The sequence below is a fragment of the Adelges cooleyi genome, unplaced genomic scaffold, assembly GCF_023614345.1.
Source record: "Adelges cooleyi isolate 19-005CV unplaced genomic scaffold, UGA_ACOO_1.1 ACOO_flye_CR_arks_rails_tigmint_CR_PRNA_1, whole genome shotgun sequence".
NCBI classification, from domain to species: domain Eukaryota; kingdom Metazoa; phylum Arthropoda; class Insecta; order Hemiptera; family Adelgidae; genus Adelges; species Adelges cooleyi.
Window position 1 is genome coordinate 1,766,954 of NW_026095751.1, and position 17,037 is coordinate 1,783,990.

At 28.1% G+C, this 17,037-nt stretch overlaps 2 protein-coding genes across 4 annotated transcripts; one reads left to right on the top strand and one right to left on the bottom strand.

Annotated features, from left to right (window-relative positions):
• Positions 1 to 5,225: 5,225 nt before the first annotated feature.
• On the bottom strand, positions 5,226 to 9,321 carry LOC126834420 (uncharacterized). 3 transcript variants are annotated; one of them, XM_050566338.1, is made up of 11 exons: positions 9,214 to 9,321; positions 8,269 to 8,338; positions 8,157 to 8,186; positions 8,063 to 8,086; positions 7,370 to 7,423; positions 7,148 to 7,177; positions 7,031 to 7,054; positions 6,860 to 6,910; positions 6,519 to 6,545; positions 5,768 to 5,863; positions 5,226 to 5,527 (listed from the first exon to the last, which is right to left on the bottom strand). In XM_050566338.1, the coding sequence occupies exons 2-10, from the start codon at positions 8,306 to 8,308 to the stop codon at positions 5,814 to 5,816; spliced, it is 330 nt and encodes a 109-aa protein (XP_050422295.1). In that variant the 5' UTR covers positions 8,309 to 8,338; positions 9,214 to 9,321; the 3' UTR covers positions 5,226 to 5,527; positions 5,768 to 5,813. The 3 variants fall into 3 exon arrangements, with proteins under 3 accessions (XP_050422295.1, XP_050422286.1, XP_050422302.1); XM_050566329.1 differs by lacking the exons at positions 5,226 to 5,527; positions 5,768 to 5,863 and having other exon boundaries at positions 6,445 to 6,545; XM_050566345.1 differs by lacking the exons at positions 5,226 to 5,527; positions 5,768 to 5,863; positions 7,370 to 7,423 and having other exon boundaries at positions 6,445 to 6,545.
• A 3,197-nt stretch (positions 9,322 to 12,518) lies between these two features.
• On the top strand, positions 12,519 to 16,747 carry LOC126833900 (uncharacterized). The gene is made up of 12 exons (XM_050565482.1): positions 12,519 to 12,525; positions 13,048 to 13,076; positions 13,283 to 13,346; positions 13,437 to 13,466; positions 13,529 to 13,552; positions 14,288 to 14,341; positions 14,711 to 14,740; positions 14,829 to 14,852; positions 14,971 to 15,021; positions 15,293 to 15,319; positions 16,119 to 16,214; positions 16,384 to 16,747. Exons 3-12 carry the CDS (start codon positions 13,289 to 13,291, stop codon positions 16,614 to 16,616), a joined length of 627 nt encoding a protein of 208 aa, XP_050421439.1. The 5' UTR covers positions 12,519 to 12,525; positions 13,048 to 13,076; positions 13,283 to 13,288; the 3' UTR covers positions 16,617 to 16,747.
• The last annotated feature ends 290 nt before the right edge of the window (positions 16,748 to 17,037 follow it).

Consider the following 17,037-nt stretch of genomic DNA (forward strand, 5'->3'; position numbering starts at 1 on the left):
TGAATTGTTTTAATAATTTGTAAAATACTATAAAATTTTTAAAAACTTATAAAGTTAGTCTACACGTGATAAAAAGTGTTACTGACTTGTAATGAAAACCGTCATCATATAGTCCCCTGTAAAAATGGGTTATACATTTTTTCTTTAGATTTTTTTTTAAGTACCTCTTGTTAAGGTAAGTATGAAAATAAAATAATTACTTATATCTGCTATAACATTTACAAAGACAAATGATATAAAAACACAGACAAGTTTCATTTTTATCTGCAAATAATAATGATTTATTATAATTATTTAACTAGATTTGTTATTTTATTAGTATCATTTTGTTGTATTCATGTACTATGCACACACATGCTTGTTATCAATTATCAATAAATATATTATTATCTTTGTATTATTCTAGTTATTATGTTTAGTAAAAAATTGATAGGACCACTATAACTACTAGATAACTAAATTGATTCATCCATGAAGCATGTCAGAAAATAAGGCCAGCTATAACTTTTTAAAAAAATAGTCGAGTTACTTCGAAAGTTAAGTGATGTATTTTTCAGAGTTATTATAAATGGTATAAAATATTTTAATTGTGAATTAATACAACACACTGTAAAAATCCTAGAAAATATTATAAATCTTTTCCTCTAGAAGGAGTGGAAATTGTTATTAACTATAATTTTTGGTTTTTCTGGTTTAAAAATAAGACAGGAATAATATTTAGTGCGACCCTATATCATAAATAATTTTTTTAAATCCTGTTCTTAAATAATTTTGTATTTAGGAAATATCAATAAAAATATATAAAAACTCTATTCTAATCAAAAAATGTTTTTGTTTGTATAGAGTATATATTTTAAATAGATTACTAGTTATTATACATCATTAAGAAGTAATATTTGTTGATAAAAAAATACTTCTGATTAAAAACGGATGAAAAATGGACAAAGTGATGGCTTGTAAGAAGCTAGCATTAAAAATACTTAACTAATGTTTATTTTTTTTACATCTTAGTTTTTAGCTTTTTATTAGGCTGAGAAATTGTTTATACCGAATTTTAACTAAATAGGTGGTATAATATTAATACTATTCATTTTTAAATAATTTGTCTTTAATAATAATCTAATTTAAATAAATATAACATGTTTATTAAATACTACTAAATCTAATAAAAACTATATAAAATAACTCAAAATGTGGTTTAGGACACAAGAAAGGAAAAAAAATGTCGTATCTTAAATACCTATTTAAATACATTAATTTTAAGACTTGCACATATCTGATTAAAAGCGTACTTACAACTTTTGAAGCTTGATAGTATTACTTGCTTAAACGACGAAAATGAGAAAACTTTTAGGAAATCGATCAATTCGCTCACCTTTATCAAAGAACTGTTTTAAGTGAATTACTTGCGCGACTTGTCAATTGATTTATAATATCTCCACCGAAACAATGAACTCTAAATATATTCCAAAGGGGGTCTACGTTTATTTATTTACATAGCTGGGGACACACTATTTCCTTCTAAATGTTTGCATTAAAGACATTGAACTTAAATATTCCACATTGTTACTACACTTTTTATTTTATTTACCAATCATTTTCATAATGTCTTCCTCTTCTCAATTATTGCCTTCTTTCCAATTCCTTAGGGTAAGCCATTTTTGGTCTAAACTTCGACTCGGCACGATCTCCTACATTGTCTTTGCATACATCAGCAGTTGGCCTTCCTCTTGGCCTTTATTCTACAACGTTTAATTTAAAAAAAAAAACATTAGCTTTTTAAAGCCACACTTAATACTATGTTAACTCCTCCGTCTAAGAGTTCTTATATCTACCAAGCATGTTCTAGGTTGTATTGTCCTATACAGCATGGTCGGTCTCACCAAACTCTTGTGGAACTCAAGCCTATTTTTTTCCGTTTCCGTAATGGAAATCCTTTTCTCAATACATTTTCAGAATCCAGATACAAATTGTTCGCTCCAAAAGGCACATCTTAACGTCTTTATGGCTAATTATTTATTTACTATAATATTTGTTTAGAAGTTAAACTCTGCCAGGCTTCAGAATACCAAACGGTTAATTGTGTAATTAATCAAATAATAACATTCATAATGTTATTAAATTTTTGTAAATTAGAAATATTATCATTTCGATAGTTTATAATTTTACATGACATTACACACAATTGAGCTCAACAATAAAATACATTATCTCATGTTATTCTGACATTAAATACCAAAATCGGTATTTACAATTATTGGGCACAGGGGAAGAAGGGTTGTAGTTCATGTATGAAGATTTTATAGTATAACAAAGTTCGTGAATTCCTCTCCCTCTAACATAAAAACAAAACAAAAAGTACACTGAGTGCTATTCTACTAAAAAATGTATTGATTTAAACAATCTATTGACATAAATAATGGCATATATCGAAAAAAACTATTTGAAATTTTTTTTTTTATAAATGGATACTACTCTTCTTCCCCTGTGCCCTTCAATTTTATTCAGTTCGTTTTTTCGCTGTAAGAAATATTGGAATTCAAAATGTACCGTCAAATATAAATGAGAATCCAACACAGTATAAACCAGTACAGTTTAACCAGCAATTTGGGATATATAGAAATGCTAAAAACACACCATTGCAATATCAATACCTTCTCAGCTTTGCATTGAAGCTAAAAATAAGTAATATAAGTATAATATACTAGGTTGAAATTCACAACGTTCAAACCAGAACTGAACTAAAATGAATTTAAGAGGTCATATTTTTATGAATTCTTTAAAGCCAGATATTAAACACTAAAATATTAGCCAGAAACTTGATATTATGTTTTAATATACTAGCCACCTTAGATACTAGCATGTTACTGCTTGTTAATTATGCTATAGTACATTATCTATAATTCCACCACTAATCTAAATTTATTCGGTACTTTAACGAGACATGAAAATGCTCTTTCGTGGTTGCAGACTAGGCTGAAAAATGTTTTTTTTTTAAATACGTTTAGAAACCTTGTGTAGACCACAAATTCCAGAAGTGTTTCAAAAATGTATTATAACTAGATTTTTGACCAAAATCAGAAAATAGTCAGTCTCATAATTGTAATACACGTAGTCTATAATCGTTTACACAAGTCGTTTTATTTGAGTTCAATATGTGTTTTATAATACATATGACATATACTGTGGTCAATTTAATGTGAGGCGATCATTATCTAAAATTTTTTACTAAAATATGTAAACATATATTAACGCTATAATATCGTAAAAAAACACGAGGAAAAAACTTTTAAAATTGCAACTATTCTCGTAGAAAATAAGCGTCTTACGTTAAATATTGTTCACCGTGTAGACAGCAGTTGTAAGAAAATAAAAATATATCTATGTGCACAATACCTAAAATTGTACGCCTGTTCCGAAAAAATGATCAACTCGTGCTAATGACCTTAGAATATTCACAGAGCCAGAACGTTATTGTCTCCACTCATATGCAAGTGTTTTTTTTTTTGAGACTAGGAATTTTGAAGCGATCACCGTGTAACATATTTTTAAAAGTATTCATAAATACTGTACAACAATGCATGAAGTTTTTAAAATTGCAGACTTGAGAAATTCTTAAAGATCAACAATAATCTTAACTGTTATTTAATAATTATCAACGCTTCCGGTCGATAACGTGGACATTGTGGTCACTGTTGTAAATAAATAGCAAAACGTCATTGCACTAGACCAACATTAATTATGTTGCACAATAACATAATAAAGGAATTATTATTATATCACAAATGAACGCAGGCATATACAATGTTATTCAATAGAACAACATTTAAGTATACTGATAAATTATTTATTATGTATATATTGTAAAAAGTAGTAAAGATTACTAGCCTGCCTCGCGAATAGGGAAACGGGATTTTAATTCCATTCTCAATTGTAGTGTATGGCTAACAAATGATGGTGCCCAGGAGAAAGTAGTGTGCAAACAGTCAGGTTGGCGATTACTTAGGGGAAAAAAAAGGTATACTTAAAAAATGCATTATGATATATGATCTTAGTAATTAATTTGGATTAAACCTAAACCTGTAACAACCTAACCTAACCTAACAGGTTTTCTCTTGAAATTATTGACATTTTTTTAGTTTTCTTTTTGAAAAATGTTGATTCGTGCTACGTTACAATATTATGGTAAACAATTTTGCTTCGTCTTTAAGGAAGATTCGGTTTCTTAAAACATTTTCTCTAATCTCGGGGTGAGGATGCGACCATTCTGTCCGTTTGTATACTCATTGGGTGTGTGTATGTGCTCGTCTGTGCGATTCTCATGAGCTATGCCACCAATGCGGATTCGAACAATATTTTCTAAAATTTTACCAACAGTGTGTGTTCAGTTGTTTGGAGTCTAGAGGTTAATGAACTATGTGCTAATGTAACGGTGGCGGGATTTTTTTTTATTAGTCGTACCTGAGGCGCTTAAATAGCCTGGGATATTTGCGTTGCTTGGTGCTACAGTGTATTTTTATTATGTTTGATTTGGGTAAGTTAAGTGTAGTTTTTGTGTTGTAACCGTAAACCGTGTAAATATATATCAAACAAACACTATACAAACTTCTACTAATTTATTTTCAAAATTGTCGTGTACGACATGTATGAAAATATTTCCAAAAAAAAAGTTTTATTCTTATACAGGGTGATTCTTTTAACGCCCTTCACTAGTTTACTCAAAAACTACTTAGATACCAAGCCAAGTGGTTAATTCAATCGTGTTACTAGAGTAAAATATACTGGAATTTTCTAGGATGAAGGAGTTGGCTTTTTTCTACTTTTGGCTCTCTAAGCCAGAGGTGCCCAACCAGGGTGCCCTGAAATTATTTAAAATATGTAGCAATGATACATATTTTTGTGGCATAGGGTGCCTCCAGATTTTTAGAATTTTACTTAGGGTGCCCCGTGATTCAAAAAAAAAAGGTTGGGAACCTCTGCTCTAAGCCACTGAGAACACTGAAATGCCAATTATTTTTTTGTAAGGCTTTAATGAGGTTCTACCACAATTATGGAAATATTCGTATTTTAACAAAATATAAAACTATTTATCTGTATGCGAAAAAGTATCAAAAAACAATATAAATACAATACACGAACAACAAAATATGTTTTTATCATCGTGATTAAAATGGTTTATAATTGGTTACACTAAATGTATTGATAATTTGGATATGAGTGCTGTGTGTAAAATGTATTTAAATATAACAACAACAATACTATAAAAAAAGTTATCCAAATAATAGGTCCAAATTATTGAAACTGATCAACTATTGGCTGTTTTGGAGATTTATTTTCGTTTATTTGCCAAATTATGCCACCAAAGGATTTGTATACGGTGGTCGTCCCATTTATAGTTTCTAGAGAACAATTTCCATCATTTCGACATTAGCATACCTTACATATGAATCTGGAAATTTTACGCTTCTGAACAATCCTATTAAACAACACGTGTTTGAAAAATTTTCGAATTCTTGTATGTCTCCTCCTTAAAAAAAAAAAGTATATATATAATTACCAAATTTTACCAAACACTACTGAACATCATAATTGTGTATTATTAAATGTTTTTGTTAGTTATACCTAGATTTTCTATGTGTATAAATTTCAATCCTAGTTAAAAATTATTAGGTTTTTGTTAAGAAGAAAAAAATTAAAAAGGAGCCCCATACTACTTACATCTATATAAAATGGTTATGAACTAATTAAAATTTTTGTGAATACTTACTTTGTTGAGATTGAATTAATTTTTTGATAGCCTTTAAAATCATTTCTCATCTTTTATTTCCATAAAATGACAGATCAACGTTACAATCCAAATCGTCTTAATAACAAATAATAAACAAAACAAATAATAATTAAATAGTTGCTCGTGATAGCATTGGATTTACATTTTAAAGGAATGTAATGTTACCAATGTTACAATCTGACATTAATATACAATATGGAGCCTTTATCCTAATCTAATAAATTTAACATGACATGGTACTATACATTTGTAATCACTCCATTAAAATGTATTTTAGAGAAATAATAAAAAGGCATTGTTTTCACAATAATGTGTTTTTAGATTAATTTTTTCGTGTCTAGCCAAAGATATTTTTTTAGTTTCTCTCAGACTTATTCGCGTAGACATTTTTTTGATCAGAAATCTTACCCGAAAAATATTTTATTGGAGCAAAAAGAGGTTAAACGTTCACTCCTTTCTTTAAATTTTTTAAAATCTCAACCCACAAATGTAAATATTTTTCATTTTAAAAGTGCTTTATTAAAAATAGTTGCATATCATGACATGTCCCTACCAGACGTGTTACTGACCTAAAAATCAACCAACAGCTAATAACATTCATGAGAGTTAAACAGTGATAATAAATCAACAGCCTACTGCAAGGTACAGTTTTTTTGGCCTTTTGTTCAACTTGTACATTAGTAGTGTACCAAGCCATACCTCCAAAAAATGAATGTATGATTATGATTACCTTTAAACATTACACATGCGCTGATACCTATAACATTAATATACAAATACTATAAAAATTATTTTTTCATTTTTTATCTACAACAGTTTATAGTTAAGAATATTTAGACAAATCAGTTAATTTTAAATAATGTACACATTTTAGACACTTCGTAGCCGGAACTAAAACCCCTTTTTATGCTCAAAATTGATATGAACCATGTTGTATGCAGTTTTTCAGCAAAAACATGTTGTATTATTATTTTAAACTCCAATCGAATATTTATGATTATTATTTTGAGTTCTATATTGATAAAATAATTAAATAATTTCTCGTGTAGTAAAGTAAAATTTAATATTTACCTACTGCACTCAATATATGTTCTCGCACTTCAATCTGGCAATTTTTATTTCCTTACATGAAAGACAAATAAAATGTACTATACATAATTTATTATGATAGAAATAAATATCTATCTAATCAAAAGACTCTGTGTAAGTCAAATAAATATAGAATATATAATGGTTTATTACTCGGTGAGTGCCTGTCTGCTAGCTCTAAAATTATAATGATACAATTTTTTATACTTAATAAAATATATCAAATAGCTATGTTGGAATATTTCCGTAAAATATTAACACAATGTTTACCAGGTACTGCCAACATAAATGCCAGTTCCTCTGAAATGAACACAACACAACTGTATTATTATTTCCCAAAGTATGATTTCTATTTATTAATATCTAATATAATAAGAAGACGAAAGACAAATAGAAAAAATCATATGCTTGGATATAAATTATTATAAAAAGGGGACACTACTGTAATAAAATGAGTGAATTGAAGCAGATACATAAACTTATAATGATTACCCATCGAATATTTATTAAGGGAAATGATGAATCTTATTGCTTCCCACATAAAGTCTAGAATAAACAAGAATGAATAAACTTAAACAATAATTGTGGTTATGTATACAAAATTAATTATTATTACAAATAGTTGTAGTTAAGAAATAAAGGATTAAATATGAATATTAAATTTAATTGTTTTAAATATTGTTAGCAATGAATTTCAATATTTACGGATTAGCAAATATTCCTAGAAGTTAAAAAAACCAATACCTCAAGTGTATTATTTTTTTTTTTGGAAAGGTTTTTTTTTTTAATTATGTTATAATTGTATTTCAAATAGAATTATAAACAAAGTTTCAAATAAAATCATAAAACATATGAATATCTTCAGAATAAGAGTAAACCGTGCTTATAGCATCGACATTTTACTTTACACTACACACCTTGTTGTGTTAAATAGTTACTACCAAAGCTAAGTGTAGTATTAACTAAATTACAAACATAATTGTTACTTTGAGTATAAATATAAATTATTTAATTTACATAAATTAATTTGCATCACTGTGTTAATAACACTAAAGCTTTACACCTCTCATTCATTCTTAATCCGAACCGATAATATAAACTAGAAGTTTTAGTAATTACAAAACCATTTGATAACTGGACAAACATATCAAAAAAATTATATCTTAGCATCTAAATATATTTTACCTCCTGCACACTTGATGTCTGCGTCTATAATCAATTTAATTGAAATATCAATATTTATAAATTATTCTGCATAAAAAAAATAATGTTTACTGACTTGTATCAACCACCTCTCGATAATAGCTATCTGTAAAATAGTTAAATATTTTGGTTTGTTTGTATATATTTCTACTACCTTGTGTAAGTTCGTGTAAAAATGGAATAATCACCTATATGAGCTACCAAAACGTTCACCAAAGCAAATGACATTGTTATAACTTATAAAAATTTCATATTTATCTGCAAATAATAACAATTAATTAATTGCTTTATATTAAACTTAGTCGATTATTTATTATCAGCCTCAATAAGGAGCTGTGGAGCTCATACAATAATAATGTATTTTATTTCACATATTTTGTATTTTCACTTATCTTCATAACCGCCACATTTAATTTATCTTACAGAAATAATTCTGTTCATCAAAAATTATACCAAAAACTAACATAACCCTCCGCTAGTCGCGCCCCTCGTTCTATCATCTATAGTCGCTATGCACATGTGAGGTGTTCACTCATTTTTATCCCTTAAAACAAATTTCCAAACATTGTGGTGTATTGTAAATCATGAGTTAAAGTAGGATATAACATAATGAAACTGATAAACTTTGTAATAAAAATCTCATATTCGATGAACTTGGTCACATTTGATAAAGTGGTCGGGCTGCACCTGTGGGGTGATGAGGCCTGTATCGCGCCTGATGAACTTCGCTGGAGTGTACTAACAAGTATAGCAATGGATAAGAGGAGAATAGACGCAAGACTGTGGAGCCAAAAATTCGAAAATCATGCACCTGTCGGAAAACCCCATTTATTTCATAAGTATTTAAAAAAAAAACATTCAAAGCGTTTGACCAAAATAGCCTATTTCAAACAAGTAATTCCAAAGAGACACAATAAAACAATTTGCATTTTTTAGTAATCAAATTTAATAATTTTAAAATTAAAAAAATGTCATTTTTACTTTCGTCCTTATGAAGTAGCGTGTACAGTAATTATTCATTATTTTATGCAGTAAAGGAATTTCGATTTAGTGAAATTGGCTTAGCAGTCAAATAGTTATCGTGGACAGATACAAAAATAAATACTTAGAGAAACTTTCAAAAACATACTTACAATGTTTGAAGTCTTATACAATATCGTATTTGAATGATCGACTTGAAAAAGTTCAATTTAATTGGCTTGTTAAACGAACAATTTTTTAGTGATTTTATTGTGACCTGTATGTGGGTTTTTAAGCATATCAAAATTGTAAAATCTAAATATATTTTGCAGAATGAATATGTTGATTTATTTACATAGCTGTTATTATTATTATTTTTTTATTACACATTTAAATTGTTCTGACGCACAGTCCGGACTTTTTGCTACTTAGTGTTTTGTTTTAATATTTATTTATTTTATAATGTACGGGCTTAGCCCAGATTTATTTACACGTGAGTGCGTGATAATAGTGATAATAAATAAAACAAAATAATTCAAAATTACAAGACGAAGAAGAGAAAAATATAGCAAGTATAAAGTGGCAAAAAAAAAAAAATGTATATATTTTTATTAAAAGGTGAACGATGGGTCTTCATTGGCGTGACGCATAAGGCGAATAAGGGGAGAAAAATAATAATTATTTTCTTTGAAATGTGTACGAACAAATTACGGTTAATCACTCACAATTATTACGTTCTAGGAAAAACAATGTTCTTAAACCTCTGTTTTACTATTTAATATTCTTGTAGAAACAATAATTATTAGATTGCATTGAATCGAACGCCTTATGTAATTTTAATATTATGATTTACTATTATATTTTTTAGTATAGTGTATCTTCAACAAAAACCTTACAGTGAAAACGGGCTAAGTTCCAGACCTTCTCCTAAAAAAGTCAGCCTATCAAAGTAGTGATAACTACATTGTGGCCAAGCCTGCTATTTGTCTAGTTCATAACGTCACTTTACTCCTAATTGCACGAGCAACACTTGCAAGCCAGTAGCACTTGTAACACTTGGCCAGTTTCTGAATGAAACATGACCTTTCTGACTGAGGCGTAAAACAGACTTGACCGCAATGTAGATATTATCACTTTGATTGGCTGACTTTTTTGGGAGAGGGTCTGGAACTTGGCCGTTCTTAAGAATCCTGTAGCTGTAACCCGAGCTCCAAACTAGAGTTCAAACACAGGTGAAACAATTTCAAAATTATATAGCAGAACCACAGTAGCGGTTTACTCTGGATCCTTTAGAATGGTAAAAGTCCCGCTCCCTGAGGTATCCTGCACTAGCCAGTCTAGCTAAAGATTATTTTACAACTCCTGACAAGTTAGTAGGCTCTGTACGCTGCTCTTTGTCGGCAGGTAATCTAGTTACTAAAAAACGAGCCTCACTTTCACCAGAAAATGTGACTATGCTGGTGTTTTTGCATCAAAATAAAAAAAAAAAAACACTATGAAATGAGATAAGATGATAGATAAGTATTAGGTATGATAAAATAAGTAAGAATATCCTTATCAATATTAGCGAGACTTGTGTGAAACATGTGTGTGTGTGTTCTAAAACCCTGGTACCCATATGTAAACCATGCAAAATTTATATTTAGGTTTTACTATTTCGGTCGACATAACACATAAGGTCATTTCCGTGTCGCAAGAAACTCGCATTGTTCGTCTTTATCCGTTTTGTCGAGCTGGTCATAATTTTACTTAAACATTTTAAGGTTTTAGTCTTAGGAAGTCTAGTAAAGGTCGGTACGACCAATGAGGTCGATGTGGAACATTACCAACATCTTGTTGAAATTAATCGTAAAAAGTGATTTTGTAAACATTCTAGGACTAGTGACGGACCACCTGTGTATGGTGACCATAATACAGAATTACAGTCAAGTATTGAACGAACATAAAAACAGTATAAAGTTTTGAGAGAAGATGGTTTATTAAAATCTTTAAAATTACAATTAATAAAACCTAATGCCAGGTCCACACAGAGGTTTAAAAAACAAAACAAAACAAAAACACAACTTTTTTCTGTTCGTAAAAAACAAAACTGTAAAAAACATTTGTCCAGACTGAATTGCCAAACAACCTCAACAAATCATGAACAAAATTCAAACACTATGTTTGTGTTTTGTTTTTGTTTTCATCTATCCATACTGAAAAGATCGTTTTAAAATTGTGTTCATAATTTTATACTAGTTTAGTCTGCCTTCGAAATGCGATCGATTCGGTTCTTAGTTCGTTCGTTTTTTATTTTTATAATAAAATTGTTTAAAAAATTAAAATAACAACGTGGAAACTTAAAAGAAATATCGAAGATGAGAAAGATTTACTAATGTTGAGTGCTGGATGTCTTTGTTTAAATCTTCAAAATAAAAGACGTTTTTGGGTAAGACCAACGTTAGAAAAAAGGAATGTATATGGTGTTAATGAACTTTTAAAAGATTTACGGGACGATGACACTGGTTCGAACGGAGAATTGCGGTCTAGTTTTAAAACATTTTTGAGAATGTCAATTGGAGATTTTGAAAATTTGATATGCCTCGTCGGTCCAGCAATTGCAAAGAAAAACACTAATTGGAGAACTGCAATAAGTGTAACCGAACGTCTTGCGTTGACTTTACGTTTTTTAGCGACTGGAGACAAGTTTTCAACTTAAAGGTCCTAAAATTACGACTAAAAAACTAAAATATAGTCGCTGAATTGTTAAAAAATTACATGCCGTTAAAAATAATTGGGCTTAAGAAGAAAATATATATTCTCATGTTATTAAAAAGTTTATTACACGCATAGTTGTTAGTGTGGTATCGGAGTGGAAATGATTTCATTTATAATTTGAACGAAACAATTCTAGAACACAATACCAGAGTAATAAAAAATTAATGGTTGATTTAAGTATTTGTTTTTGGCTATTCATAAGAGAGATGTCCTGCCGACTAAAAAATAAAAACAGAATAATATGTTTTATTTAGTTAGGTTTCTCTCTAGTTGTACAAAACATTGGTACTTTAATCATTTTAGTACATGCAAAAATTTTCATGATAGTTCATACAAGTTTTTTTTAAATTTTAATATTAGTTCTATAAAAAAAAATGTAACAGCTTTTTGGGCAATACGTACAATTTCTATTTAGTGAATATTGTCTACTTGCAATTTACCAATAACCTTCGAATATTGACAAATGCAGCACATTATCGTCCACGTGTATTACAGTGTTTTTTTTAAGTTTAAAATTAAAACCTTACCGACACGTGCCAGCAGTTGAAGAAAATGTAATTAAATAACAGATGTGTAAATAAATCAACATAGTCGCCCTGCAAAATATACTTCGAGTATACTATTTCAGTCGACAGAAAAGCCCCTTTACAAGTCAAAAGGAAATCACATTAAAATTGTTCGTTTAATAAGCCAATCAAATTAATCTTATTTTCATATTCAGTATTTAAGTAAGTTCATTATATTGTACGAAACTTCAAACAATGTAAGTATGTTTTTTACATTTTTTTTTTATAATTTCCTTTTTTGTAATTGCCTGCGATAGTTATTTAACCGCTAGGCCAATTCCGTTAAATTGTAATTTCTAACTATATATTATAATGTTTAATTATTGTACAATATGCTTTTTCATATGGACAAAATTAAAAAAATTCACTCTAAACCTTTCGGTAAAAAATAAAAAAAAAAAACATTTTTTAATTTAACATGACATTTTTAATTTAAAAATATGATTACGTTATTCTTAAGTGACACAAGTCAAACTTAATGAGTTGGAAATACTATGATAAATCTGTCAGTTACCAAAACAATAGTTTATTATGTTTATTTACAGTTTATTTATAGCGCTCATCAAAGTCATTAGTTTTAAAAATGATTTTATTTTATTTTAAATCGCGTTGACTTTAATTTAATTCATTTTAAATTGTAAATACACATTTAAGTTGTCTTATGGGTTTTTGAAAATTTGATAGATCGAGGGGCGCGACTAGCTGATGGTTATGTAAGTTTTTGGTATGATTTCTGATGTACAGAATTTTTCCTATGAGATGAAATAAATTTGGTGGTTCTGAAGATATCGTAGATCGAGTTACAAAAGTAAAAATACAAAATATGTGATATAAAATACATTATTATAGCTCCGTATTGAAGTTGATAATAATAAATCTACTAAGTTCGTAGCAATTTAATAATTGTTATTATTTGCAGACAAATATGAAATTTTTATACGTTATAACAATGTCAATTGCCTTGGTAAACGTTCTAGTAGCAGGTGATTATACCGTTATCCTCACGAACTTACACGAGGTAGTAGAAATATATTATTTAAAAAAAAAAATCATAATACTTCACTGTTTTACAGATAGATATTATCAGGAGGTCGTTAAAACAAGTCAGTAAACATAATTTTTTTTCATGTAAAATAATTTAATATTTCCATATAATCTGTTACAGACGAACACATCAAGATCGTAGGAGGTAAAAAGTATTTATAATTCAGACGCTAAAATATAGTGTTTTTGACACATATGTTTGTCCGATTATTAATTCATCAAATATTTTTTTGGAAACTTTGTTTATAGTTTGTTATACAAAAATAAAATAACTTAAAAACCCTTTACAAGAAAAAGAATACCTACACTGAGGGTATACGGGTATTTCAGAAGCAATGCTTTTGTCATCTGGACTCAAAACAGACTAATTGCTTTTTATCGAAATATCTGTTTGACAGTTTATTTCATTAACAAACATTTTCCTAAGAATTGTATTATTACATGTTGACGATGAGGTATTAATTCTGGTCTGACACTGCCTAGGTGATTCATTAAGTGTAGGACACTCGTTTTCTCTTAAAATAGATAATAAACGTAGTTCTTTAGATTTTTTGTAAATTACAATTTATAAAGTTAATAAATTACTAATTTACCTTTTTTTAGTATTTCGCAGAGTTCTTCCAACTTATGAAATCTAATTTTCGAAATTAAAAAACTACAATGTTGGAATTATTTTAAGAGCAAATGAGCAAATATTATGCTTATTGAATCAGCCTGTTGAGGTGTATTATTTTTGGCGGTTAAGGGGTTTTTCAAATACTATTAATTTCTTAACTACTAATTTGTAATAATTTTTAATTTTGTATACATAACCACAATTAATGTTCAAGTTAATTCTTGTTTTTTTTTCATTGCTTAAACCGTTGTTTGTTTATTCCAGTGCAACTGTGGGTAGTAATAAGATTCTTAATTTGCCTTGGAAGATATACTTTCGGTAATCATATAATTGAAAAATTAAATAGAAATATTTTTAAATTAAATAATTGATATAAAAACTGTAAAAATTTATCATTATGCAAATTTATGTAGTTCTTATATTTTACAATAAAATCTAAATGGAATCTTTCTGACAAAGATCTTTCTCTCATTCATATCTATTCGTTATATTTTATTTTGCTCACATCTACTACAATTCAGTCATTTTATTACGATAGTCTCCACTTAACTTATTATAATATGTGCAAGCAAATATTTCCAAATTGAGAAGACAAATGACCTTTTGTTGGACCACCTTCTAATTTATATTAGAATTTAAAATATACAAACGTTACAAAATAATACATTTAGCTTATGTTAATTTCAGAGGAAATGGTCATTATGTTGACTGTACCCGGTAAGAATATTCTTAACATTTTATGGAAATATGTCTACATAGTTATTCGATATTTATTAAGTATACAATTTTACCATTATACTTTTAGAGCTTGCAGTCAGAAACTCATTGAGTAATAACCTTTATATATTTTTTATTTATATTAATTACACAGAGTCCTTGGTTTAGATTTATATTGAAATCTATCAAAATAAATTATGTATAGTAAATTGTATTTGTTTTTCATTTAGGAGATATAAATTGCCAGATTGATATGAGAACAGAAATAAAAGGTCTAGTAGGTATGTATAAAATGTAACTTTACTACACGAAGAATAATTATTAAATTATTGAATCAATATAGAACTCTTGCTAAGAAACTTAAAAAAACTGTGTACAAAATGGTTTTTATAAATTTTGGGCATAAACATGGTTTTCAAAATGTTTACATTATTTCAAACTAACTGATTTGTCTAAATATTCTCAACTATAGGATGACTATTATAGATACAAATTAATAAAAATGATTTTTATAGTTGTATAATAAATTGATATTTTATATATTGGTTATAGGCATCAGAGCACCTTTAATAAATAAAGGTAATCACAATTATACATTCATTTTTCGGAGGTACGGCTTGATTACTAATGTACAAGTTCAAAAAAGGTCTGCAAAAACTGTACCTTGCAGTAGGATGCTGATTAATCTAACTAATGCTTAGATCTAATAATTGTAATTAGCAGTCCGGCTTTCCTAACCGTTTGTGTGGCAGTTCTTTGGCTATTCTACTGGTTAATCGTATTGAAAAAAATGAATATTCCATGCAAATTTGGAACTATTTAACTACTTTTTTTTTACCTTCGGCAACTTAGGTTATTAGCTGTTGATTTTTAGGTCTGTAACACGTCTGGTAGGGACATGCCATGGTATGCAATTATTTTAAATGAAGCACTTTTATAATGAAAAATATTTACATTTGTTGGTTGAGATTTTATAAAATTTAAAGAAAGGAGTGAACGTTTAACCTCTTTTTGCTCCAATAAAATATTTTTCGGGTAAGATTTCTGATCAAAAAAGTTTCTACGCGAATAAGTCTGTAAGAAATTAAAAAAATATCTTTGGCTAGACACTAAAAAAAAATAATCTAAAAACATATTATTGTGAAAACAATGCCTTTTTAATATTTCTCTAAGATACATTCAGGGGGAGTGATTACAAATGTATAGTACCATGTCATGTTAAATTTATTAGATTAGAATAAAGGCTCCATAAAGTACATATTGTATATTAATGTCAAGTTGTAACATTGGCAACATTACATTCCTTTAAAATGTAAATTCAATGCTATCACGAGAAACTATTTTATTATTATTTTTTTGTTTATTATTTGTTATGAAGACAATTTTGATTGGAGCGTTGATCTGTCATTTTATGGAAATAAAAGAAGAGAAATTACATTAAGAGCTATAAAACATTTAATTCGGGGCCAACAAAGTAAATATCCATTAAGTCTTTTATTAGTTTATTACCATTTTTTTTTTTATATAAAAAAGCTTCAAGTTTCTAAGTTATTTTAGATAACTAAGATAAATAAATAATGGGTTTATGATGTTCAGCAGTGTTTGGTAAATTCGGTAATTATTGTATTTTTTTTTTTTTTAAGGAGGAGAGATTGCAGAATTTAAAAACTTTTCCCACACGTGTTATTTAATAGCATTATTCAGAAGCGCAAAATTTCCAGATTCATATGTGACGTCTGTTAATGTCGATACGGATGAAAACTGTTGTATAGAAACTATAAATATGACCAAAACCGTATACAAATCATTTGGTGGCATAATTTGGCAAATGGGCGAAAATAAATCTCCAAAAGAGCCAATAGCTGATCAGTTTTAATAATTTGGACCAATTATTTGAATAACTTATTTTATAGTATTGTTCTTGTTATATTTAAATGAATTTTACATACAGCACATATATCCAAAACGTCAATAAATTTAATGTAACCAATTATTAACCATTTTAATCACGATGATAAAAACATTTGTTACTTATCTACTGTATTTATTTTGTTTTTTAACACTTTTTCGCATATAAAGATAGTTTTTAATTTTCTTAAAGTACTAATAGTCCTATAATTGAGGTAGAACCAAAAAAATAATTGAAATTTCAGTAACCTCAGTGGCACAGAGAATCAAAAAACCGAAAAAAATGTGAAAACACTCAAAAAGTGACTTAAACACTTTCCATTCTTCAATATTTATCATTTAAATGGTATACAACTAAATGGAGTTAACTACTATAAATATTTGAGCAT